Source organism: Adiantum capillus-veneris, chromosome 10 (assembly GCF_014529385.1).
Source record: "Adiantum capillus-veneris isolate H3 chromosome 10, ASM1452938v2, whole genome shotgun sequence".
NCBI lineage: Eukaryota > Viridiplantae > Streptophyta > Polypodiopsida > Polypodiales > Pteridaceae > Adiantum > Adiantum capillus-veneris.
This window is the reverse complement of record NC_140940.1, coordinates 9195920-9206164: the sequence shown is the minus strand read 5'-3', so window position 1 is coordinate 9206164 and position 10245 is coordinate 9195920. Positions and strand designations below refer to the sequence as shown.

Sequence of the window (10245 nt, the reverse complement as noted above, 5' to 3'; positions counted from 1 at the left end):
ATCCGTTCACATTGGGATATTGACCTAATGATGTTGCATGAGCGGGATGTTAGTCATGCTGTTAGTCTTAGTCCCTAGCTTGGTTCAAGTCCACTCAGCCCTAGCCATCTCATTAAGCCGTTGTATGACCACTCGCCCAATTTGAGGCGTTGGATTTGATCCTAGTCTCTCATTCCATTCTCAGCCCAAAACTTGTAAAACGATGTCCATCTTTTTCTCCTTGAGGGGGGAGGTGTGGTGTGTGTGGTCAATAGGTGTCCGACCACCTAGTGTGGGAGGACACCCTAGGTTCTTGGCATGTAGGGATTTCCTCTAATATAAGGAGGTACACTCTCATAGAAGAGGCACGCTCATTTGGTCCTATCTACTCTCATTCATGCACACCACAACATGAAAACAATAAATCTTTATGAGATAAGTAACAATCTATATGAGAACCAATAAATTATGAGACAAGTAACAATCTATATGAAAACAATAAATCATCGAAGCAATAGCAATAAAACTTGATAGGTGCAACACAGTTGGAACCAAGTGAACAATGTTTGAGTGGTGTTCAATCAAAAGTCTATAAGTGCAATGTATGTGCAAGAGACAGTGAAAGGCCATGCAAACAAGGGACCACCTATGCCCACTACCAAAGTTGGGCTTGGCAAGCGAGAACCAAATATTGAGCTTGATTGGGGTTGCTGAACAAATAATTGTAGGGCTGACGGGGCTAGAGGTAGTGGAGCCTACATTGTTGGTTTCCACCCCTTCACACCCACTTGAATGCATCAATGGGAAAGGTGCACATTTCATGCTCCAATTCAAACGCATTCTCTTCAGAGTGGTAAAGCTTGTGCACATCCATGAAGTCGAGCTCCAATGCCGAAGGTTGCTCTTCAATTTGTAAGCCAAATATGGATGCATCACCTTCCTAAGAAAGGAAAAAAGAAGTGTTGGGAAAAAATCTTGGGCTTTTAGAGCTTTGTAGATGAAAGATCTATTACATAAATTTTGCTAGATACTGGCTAAATAAATTGACCCAAAATTGTTAAGACATAGTGCTATCTAATATAGTTCTTCGGCATTAATGTTACAAAAATAGACAAAAGAAAGCTTTAGAGATACCTTAAAATTACATGCAATTTATCCTCACTTGTACTCTAAATCTTCCTACTAATAATTACAACTGCTTGAAGCCTACATCTACCATTCTCTTTGTCATTCGAACCCTCAACTCCATCCTAAAAAAAATTAATCTTTTTGAGATAACCTTTCAAAATAAAATCGAAAAAATGCATTGCCTTACCACATTAGCAACAACCTTTGTTGGACCAATACTACGAGACGTTGCACCACCCATCTTCAAGTGATGAAGCTTCTTATGGCATACACAGTGCTAGTGATCACTACATTTAAGCAAGCGTATAATTTTGCTCTCAATTATATTATGTCATTGCTTCTAATTGTTGACGTAAACTTCTTTTCTAGGAGCATATCCTTAGATGTGTTTATAAATCGAGCAATGGTTGTAATATGTGAAAAGCAATTATGCAAGAAAGAAAGACACGTGGCTATGCTACTTCTTTAAACACATGATTGATTCATGATGTCTTTTCTCCAAGCTCCCTAAGGACTAGGTCGCGTGAGGACTGCCCTCCAACCCACTCCGAGGTTACCTTTTTTTTTTCCCCATGAAAACCTTTGGGAATGTATTACATAAGAAACAAGGTTACAAAATTCTGGGGGAGGTTACAACCCACTCCGAGGTTACCTTTACTGGAGGCTAGCCATCATTTTAAATTTATGGTGGAAAAGCAGCTTAAAAATTTGTGAAATGCTTGTCGTTTTCTACCATGGAACAAAACCATGAAACGCTCGAAGCCGTCGTCGTTTGATCGCTACTCTATGGAGTGTTTGACCATTGCTTTGGCTGCATTAACTCAACCTTTGGCAACCGGACTCTAGAGACTCAAGCACGGTGTCCATGTGACCTAGCCCTAAGCCCCTTTTGGTTTTGTTATTGGAGTGCCCTTGTACCCTATTACTCTACATTCATACAAAGTGATGGGGTACGCAGTCATGGAGAATAAATGCCCACCAAGAAAAGCTATTTACAAATGTAGAGACAATTAAATTCACCCCGTATCTTAACCAGTAATGCCTTGCAGTCATTCCAATTTTGTCTCTTTGGGCATGGTCACGCGAGGCTTAGTTTTCAGTAATTCGCGACAGCATCTGACCGTAGCAGGTACGACAGCTCAGAGGGTGACGGGAAGCAACCTGTAGTGAAAGGGAGTGTGACATGGGAGAGAGAGAGAGAACTCACCGGCACGCAACGGGCTTAGTTTGAAAACTATGCCAAAAAAGGCATAGTTACAAATTCTATGCCGATGGAAAGCTGCGTCCTGTCAGGCTTTGTCGGCGGTTGTCTGTGGAAACTAAGCCTCGCGTGACCATAGCCTTTGTAATATAAAATTCCGCCTTTTTTCTGGTTTAAAAAAAATGTAGAGACAATTTACTTACATATATTTAACATCTACTACACACTTTAAGAGAAAGAGAGAGAGAGAGAGAGAGAGAGAGAGAGAGAGAGAGAGAGAGAGAGAGAGATAGTTGGGTTGTGCTTATTTTCAAGCTAGGTGATACCCTGGTTTTACCAATTGTAGCCTATTTCTATCCTTGGTGCCGGTTTTGAAAATTGTGAAATTCATATTGCTATCGTCTGGAACGTCGTCGACGGCCACGGGCATCTTAATCACACTATAACTGCTGTCATTGGAACTGCTTTCATTGGAGCTGCTGCTTCTCATAAGGGTGGAGCCAGTCCGGGATGATTGTATGGAACTCAACACCGGGGCTACGAAGGGCGCCCGCAGCTGTCCCGTCGCAGATATCCTCCAAATGGAGATTGTTGTATTAGGCTCATGTAATTTAGTCTCAGCAATGGAGGCCGCAGCAGGCTCCTTTCTGCACTCAGAGTCTTTGTAAGGCGTAACATGATTCGTGTTAGAGCTCAGGGAAATTAAAGTGCCATCCTTTGTCAATGTGTATAAGCTTCTCAGAGACTTTGCTCCTTTGTCAATGTGTATAAGCTTCTCAGAGACTTTGCTGCACCATTTCTGGGATCAACTGCGCCTAGAGCTGATGATATTAATGCTGCGCTTCGTTTTCCGCGTGATGATTTAGAGTCGGACGATGGAAGCTTTCCTCCACTTGCAGATCTCTCGTTGCAACATTCATGATTTTCGTGCCTACAATCCGTTGTCGCCTCGGTCGCTGCAACGCCATGCACGGGCTCCACCTTCTTGGAAACTAAATCACTTTGCTTTGCTGGGCTCTTGCCTTGTCTACAATATGGACTGCCGCTCATGGGGCTCATGCCCTGCACTTGAATGCCTGCCAAGAGGAATCTCATATGCTTGGCTGCAAGCGCACTGGCCGAATGCACGGAGTCGTCGCATTCTCTGCAAAGAAGAGCTCGATCCTCAATGCAGAAGAAAAATGCTGGCTTCTCCTGAAATTATGCAAACCCAAGTATTACAACAATACTCCATTTAATAATACAGCTTAGTCATACGTCATACATAGGCCAAAACCTGGCAGATGTCGCACATAGCTCGTTCTGACGTTTCGTCGAAGAGCAGGGGAGCATGCTGATGGGAGTCCACGAGTTGATCTGTTGCAGCGTGTACCCGCGTGTCGCACGATGAGCAAAGAGCTTCTTGATTACTGTAACAAATGATGGAGGCTTTTGCATCCTTCATCAAGCTCAACAAATCTCTTTTCAATTACGTGGCATTGCTGCAAAACCATTTTTGAGCATGGTTGTTCAATGCAACCTAACTAAACCCCACATCTACGCAAAAAATGAAGCACTTTTCGAGGATTTGGAAGTTAGTTTGACGCACTTTTACCTAAGAGTCAAAGTGCATTTCAACAAAAGAGCATTCTTGATCACCACTCAGACTCGTACTAAGGTCAAGTATTACATTTCAAGGATTTAAACCTACAATTCCCAAAGCTTTGTCCTTGAAAATTAACGTCCACATATATGATAATAATGTAACCTTAGATTTTTTGCATGTTAAAACATGCCTTAGAGGAGAAGGGAGAAAGGAGTAGGAATCTACAAACTTGAGAGATTCACAATTAGTACTAGGAAGACGTCACATGTGTGCACCAAAATTTAATATAATCCCGCCTATAATTTTTGAGATTTATCTTTAAACTTTAAATTTGAAGGTGTGAAAACCTACAAAAGTTTCAAAAGTTCATTGTAAAAATCATCAAATATAGTCAATTAAATATTTTAAAATTTGTCATACATAGGTCTCTTATTTTTTGAGCACTGCTCTATATACAGGACACTCCTTTGTAAAATCTACCATTTTACCCCCCTATTGTACAATCACCCGGTACCATATGGTAACCCTTGGTGAATACCTTGAGTCTCTAAAATTCCCTTTGCTAGCTTGCAAATGGGTCCCTTCATTTAACGGCCTCATGTACTCTTGTTTGTCTTAAAATGCTAGCATGAGCCCTTCACGTTTGTTCATTTTAAATCTACACTACAAACCAAGATATGGAAACAACGAGCTATTATAGTGGTACTCAGTTAGGGACGTTGAAACAAATGATGTACAAAAGAGCACAAAATATCATATGTGACCTATCTTTACCCGAGAAATTAATTTATAATTATAAAATTTTCAAGTTTCTCTTTGGCTTTCCTAAAAGTATCATTTCTTTGAGTCAACCATTGGATGTTGTGGATTTCTTGTCATTTGTCTGAGAAAGTGCTTGCCACTATGCAGTTGTATCGTTTCAACATTCAATAAATGCATTTTTCAAAGAAACAAATGGGAATGATAATTTAAATTGATTGATTATAATATTTATGACTCAAAGAGAGGGGGATTTCATCTGGGGTGGAGAGAGAGAGAGAGAGAGAGAGAGAGAGAGAGAGAGAGAGAGAGAGAGAGAGAGAGAGAGAGAGAGGACAAGGGTAGAGACACAATTCCTAGGCATGGCCACTAGCAAGCTATGAATATGGGTCTTCTAAAGATAGGTCCAAGGGGCATCTATAAGAGAGGGTGGTAATTGGGAGGAGAACAAGCATGCGGAGAACATTCGTTGTGGGAAACACCTCTTGCTTGAGGTGGTACACCTCACACTATGAAATCTCTAATTGTTTACTGCGGCCTTTTATCACGTTTTGTAGAGAGAAGGTGCAAATTCAACTGGAGAGGGAAGAGAGAGGAGGGCCGGGGGGAATTTTTTTTGTATTTAAACTATTACTATGACTATTTCCGCTAATATTACCACGTTAATGACCTCCATTATTATCGCTATTATTATTGCGTTTATTTTCGAGGGGAGATTTAGCGCCTAAATTTTTAAATTCTGGGTACATTTCCTCTCCTGTCCCCCTTCAAATTTTGGTGTTTTCCTCCTCTCAAAAAGAATTAAAGAATATTGTATGAAATTTTCAAATTTAAAAAAGAAAAGATATGAAAGCATGTAACAACACTACAAGAGGTACTTCACATTAGTGACGCTCGCAGTGCGATGCTCAAAAGTGAAAATCCACGGCGTCGCTATAAGCGTCACTATGGGTATCGGTATGAGCGTCGCTATTCTATTTGTTACATACCGACGCTTATAGCGACGCCTATAGTGACGCTCATAGCAACGTCGAAAGTGATAAAAAATAAACCGAGAGCGTCCGAAACTCAGATCTCAGATCTGAGTTTTTTGTGCTCAAGCAAAGAGGTAACCCGTGCTCTCCCTCTCTCTCTCTCTCTCTTTCTTCCCCCCCCTCCCCCCCCCCCCACACACACACACACACATACACGAGGAGAGGAAGGAGAGCCACGTATGCTCCTTCCCTCTCCTCTCTCTCATATTCCCTTCCCCTCTTTCTCTCTCTCTCTGTCTCTCTCACACACACACACACACAGACACACACACACACACATTGTGTCTTTGAGAGTGTGTGTGAGAGAGAGAGAGAGAGAGAGAGAGAGAGAGAGAGAAAGATATAAGAGAGAGAGAGAGAGGGAGAGAGAGAGGAGAAAACAAAGAGAAAGAGAAAGAGGGAGAAAGAGAGAGAGAATAAAAAACCAAAGAGAGAGAGAGAGAGAGAGAGAGAGAGAGAGAGAGAGAGAGAGAGAGAGGGAGGGGGAGAAGACGAAAGAGAAAGGTAAGGGGAGAAAACAAAGAGAGAGAGATTAGGTTAAAATTTAGATTATGTTAGATTAAATTAAGATTAGGTTAGATTTAAAATTAGGACACTATTAAAGATTAGGTAGCTATGTCAGATTTACGTTAGATTACATTTAGGTTTAGGATTTAAGATTGGATTAGATTTAGGTTTATGTTGAGTTTAATATTAGATTAGATTTGGATTTAAGATTAATTAGATAAAATTTAGATTCAAGTTAGATTACATTTAAGCTTAGGTTAGATTTAAGTTTATTTTGAGTTTAAGATTAGATTAGATATAGATTTATGTTCGATTTAAGATTAGATTAGATTTAGGTTAGATTTTCGTGCATGTCAATGAAGGCGCGCTTTGTCCAAAGAGCAAACACTAGTTACACAACAATATGTATATTCCCATCAGAATTTGACACCTATTAACTCACACACTAACCATATTCAATTACCCGCAAATCACCACATATTCAATTAGGTTAGATTTTGGATTGAGTTTTTATATTAGAGTTTACCTTCGGGATTACGGTGTTAGGAGTTGTTTGGAGCAAGGGATTGCGCATCGAATAAAGGATTGCCCATTTTCTGGAGCCAAGTGGTTACGTGGGGCCCACATATGTACATGTAGGGCAGCATGTACATAGTGCATCGATTTTCACTAGTATCACCAGTACTAATGTTTTTTTTCTATAATAAGGAGGAGTTGGTAGCGCGTAAAACTTCTTGAGGAAGCTATCCACGAGCCGACGACATGAGGTAAGCAGGTGCGTCAGATGGCATCTAGTGGCGTTAGGAGGTCGAATGGGGTCAATATTTACACGTGGATAAGTACGGACACAACATGGGTGTTTTCTTGTGATAATTATGCAAAAAGGTCATCATGAGAACTATATTTGGGGTCCACTTCACGTGGTTGCGGGATGTATTATTGGAAAAAGTTGAGTGCCAGGTGTGCGGATGGATGCAGCACGGTGACAAGTATGCACTACGAGGCCACTTTTTGGCATGTTCGGGGTCCGTTTGAGGTCAATTAAAAGGCCAAAGGTGCCCAATTGATAAAGAAAAGTGTGGGAATTGAAAAACCTGAGAGAAGACCAGAAAAAACGTGGAGAGAAGAGGAGGAACAATCGCAACTGAGTTTTTGCTGTTTTTGGAGCCTGTTTTGGCCATAAACTGTTCATCCAAAGTTGGATTTGAGCACTTTGACATTGTAGATTGGGGTTTTGGGCCGTTCAGGATGTGATGGCAATGTCCATTTTTCCAAATTTCACACTATTTTTTTGCTATTTTGGTTGTGTAAGTTTCTCCTGTGAGCGAAGCCTCTACTCCAATTTGTGATTGTATCTAGCATATTTTACCCATATTGTGTGAGCTATTTGCCCCATTGGTGTTGGCCCAAGCTCAATTGTATCTAAACATAAAAAATTCTCCTCTTTTGAGCTAAGTTTTTTGGGTGTGTGTGTGTGTGTGTTTGTGTCTGTGTGGAGTGGGCAAATGGATAGTCTCTCTCCGATCACTCCATTGATGTGTTTCCTCTCTCGGCCAGGTGGGTTGTGTAAGCAGACTGGTGCCCCATAGTGTGTGTGTGTGTATCATCCCAAGAGTGTGTGTCGGGTCATTATAGAGGCGTTGTGCGTGTTTCAATCCCGCTCACATTCTTTTGGGCACGCCTCTATAATGACCCGACACACACTCTTGGGATGATACACACACACACACACACACACACACACACACACACACACACACACACACACACACACACACACACACACACACTATGGGGCACCACTCTGCTTACACAACCCACCTGGACGAGACAGGAAACACACCAATGGAGTGAGCGGAGAGAGACTATCCATTTGTCCACTCCACACAGACACACACACACACACCCAAAAAACTCAGCTCAAAAGAGGAGACTTTTTGATGTTTAGATACAATTGAGCTTGGGCCAACACCAATGGGGTAAATAGCTCACACAATATGGGTAAAATTTGCCAGATACAATCACAAATTGGAGCAGAGGCTTCGCCCATAGGAGAAACTTACACAACCAAAACAACAGAAAAACCGTGAGAAATTTGGCAAAATGGATAGTGCCATCGCGTCTGGAACAGCCAAAACCCCAGTCTACAATGTCAAAGTGCTCAAATCCGACCTCGGATGAGGAGTTTATGGCCAAAACAGGCTCCAAAAACAGCAAAAACTCAGTTTGTGGCTGTTCCTCCTCTTCTCTCCACATTTTTTCTAGTCTTCTCTCAGGTTTTTCAGTTCCCACACTTTGCTTTATTACTTGGGCACTTTGGCCTTTTAGTTGACCTCAAACAGACCCCGAACATGCCAAAAAGTGACCTCGCAGTGCATAGTTGTCACGCTGCTGCATCCATCCGCACACCTGGCACTCAAATTTTTCAAATAATGCATCCCGCAACCACATGAAGTGGCCCCCAAATACAGTTCTCATGATGACCTTTTTGCATACTTATCACAAGAAAACACCCACGTTGTGTCCGTACTTATCCACGTGTAAATATTGACCCCATTTGACCTAATGACGCCACTAGATGCCATCTGATGCGCCTGCTTACCTCATGTCGTCGGCCCGTGGATAGCTTCCTCAAGAAGTTTTACGTGCTACCAACTCCTCATTATTATAGAAAAAACACACTGGTACTAGTGATAGTGAAAATCGATGCACTATGTACATGCTACCCTACATGTACACATGTGGGCCCCACGTAACCACTTGGCTCTAGAAAATGGGCAATCCTTTATTTGATGCACCATGCATGTATATATACATATCCACAATCCCTTGCTCCAAAAAACTCCTAACATAGTTTGCCCATCCCCTAGCCTGCTAGATCATTCATGATCAAAAGCAGCAAAAAAAGATATGAGGCTCTTCGCGTCACAAGTCTCCTCATCCCTCACATACATTACTTGTTCTGCAGATAGCTCATCTTGCTCCACCATCATCAATCTACCATGATACAATTTACGACGCAATCCATTTACCCTTGACTTATGTAAAATCAGATAGGTTAGCCAACTGCTATGTACCATTCGAAAAACACTCCACTACCTTGAAAGAGATATGAGACTCTCCGCGTCACAAGTCTCCTCATCCCTCACATACATTACTTGTTCTGCAGATAGCTCATCTTGCTCCACCATCATCAATCTAGCATGATACAATTTAAGATGTAATCCATTTACCCTTGACTTATGTAAAATCCCATCCAGGTTAGCCAATTGATATGTACCATTCGGAAAACACTCTACTACCTTGAAAGGGCCTTCCCACTTAATTTGAAACTTCTTTTGGAAGGTGTTGTCCAACTTACTATTGTACCGCAAAACCAAGTCATGCTTATTGATACCCTTACTTTTGACCTTTTCATTTATCTTTGCCAAAGCCTTATCCTGCATCTTCCCATAATGTTCCAATGCACTCATCCTATCCAGCTGAACTTGTTGTAACTGTAAGAGCCTCTCTTTGAATGCATCACTAGGCGGCCCAAGCAGATTCTCTAACATCTTGACCGCAGGCAGCTCTACTTCCATAGGCAATAGTGCTTCCTTTCCATATACCAAATGAAACAGAGTAAACCCTGTACCTGTCTTCACTGAAGTACTGTAAGCCCATAATGCACTAGGCAATTCCAAATCCCAATTCTTTCCTTGGTGCTCTGTCACTTTCGAAAGAATTTGTACCAACTCACCATTGAGTCTTTCATTTAAGCCATTACACTGCGGGTAATAAGGAGTGGTATGCTGGTGCCTAATCCTCATCTTTGCGCATAAAAAGTCTAGCAGTTTATCTCTAAATCTTGGCCCCTTATCTGAAAGTAGCTCCAATGGCACCCGAAACTTGCAACATATTTCATCATACACAAATTTTGCCACATCCTTTGCAATGATTTGTTTTACTGCTATAGCCTCTGCCCATCTAGAGAGATAGTCCACTGCAGCCAAAATATAGCTTTTGCCCCTGCTTGTGATAGGTCCAGGCCTATTGCATCAATCCCCCACTTT

At 41.6% G+C, this 10245-nt stretch overlaps 1 protein-coding gene across 1 annotated transcript; it reads right to left on the bottom strand.

The window, feature by feature from the left end:
* Positions 1-757: 757 nt before the first annotated feature.
* On the bottom strand, positions 758-4493 carry LOC147448420 (uncharacterized). Its single transcript, XM_086521399.1, has 6 exons — positions 4432-4493; positions 3585-3768; positions 3072-3502; positions 2646-3033; positions 1173-1229; positions 758-919 (listed from the first exon to the last, which is right to left on the bottom strand). The coding sequence occupies exons 1-6, from the start codon at positions 4491-4493 to the stop codon at positions 758-760; spliced, it is 1284 nt and encodes a 427-aa protein (XP_086377525.1).
* Positions 4494-10245: the final 5752 nt, after the last annotated feature.

What these genes read in the sequence shown, in the direction of transcription:
- LOC147448420 (XM_086521399.1), bottom strand. Translation starts at nt 4,493, where the DNA reads ATGAGGCCGTTAAATGAAGGGACCCATTTGCAAGCTAGCAAAGGGAAT. An exon ending in ATAGAAATAGGCTACAATTG is followed by an intron (nt 1,230 to 2,645) that starts GTAAAACCAGGG and finishes AATTTTTTTTAG; the next exon opens with GATGGAGTTGAGGGTTCGAA. An exon ending in GATGTAGGCTTCAAGCAGTT is followed by an intron (nt 920 to 1,172) that starts GTAATTATTAGT and finishes TTCCTTTCTTAG; the next exon opens with GAAGGTGATGCATCCATATT.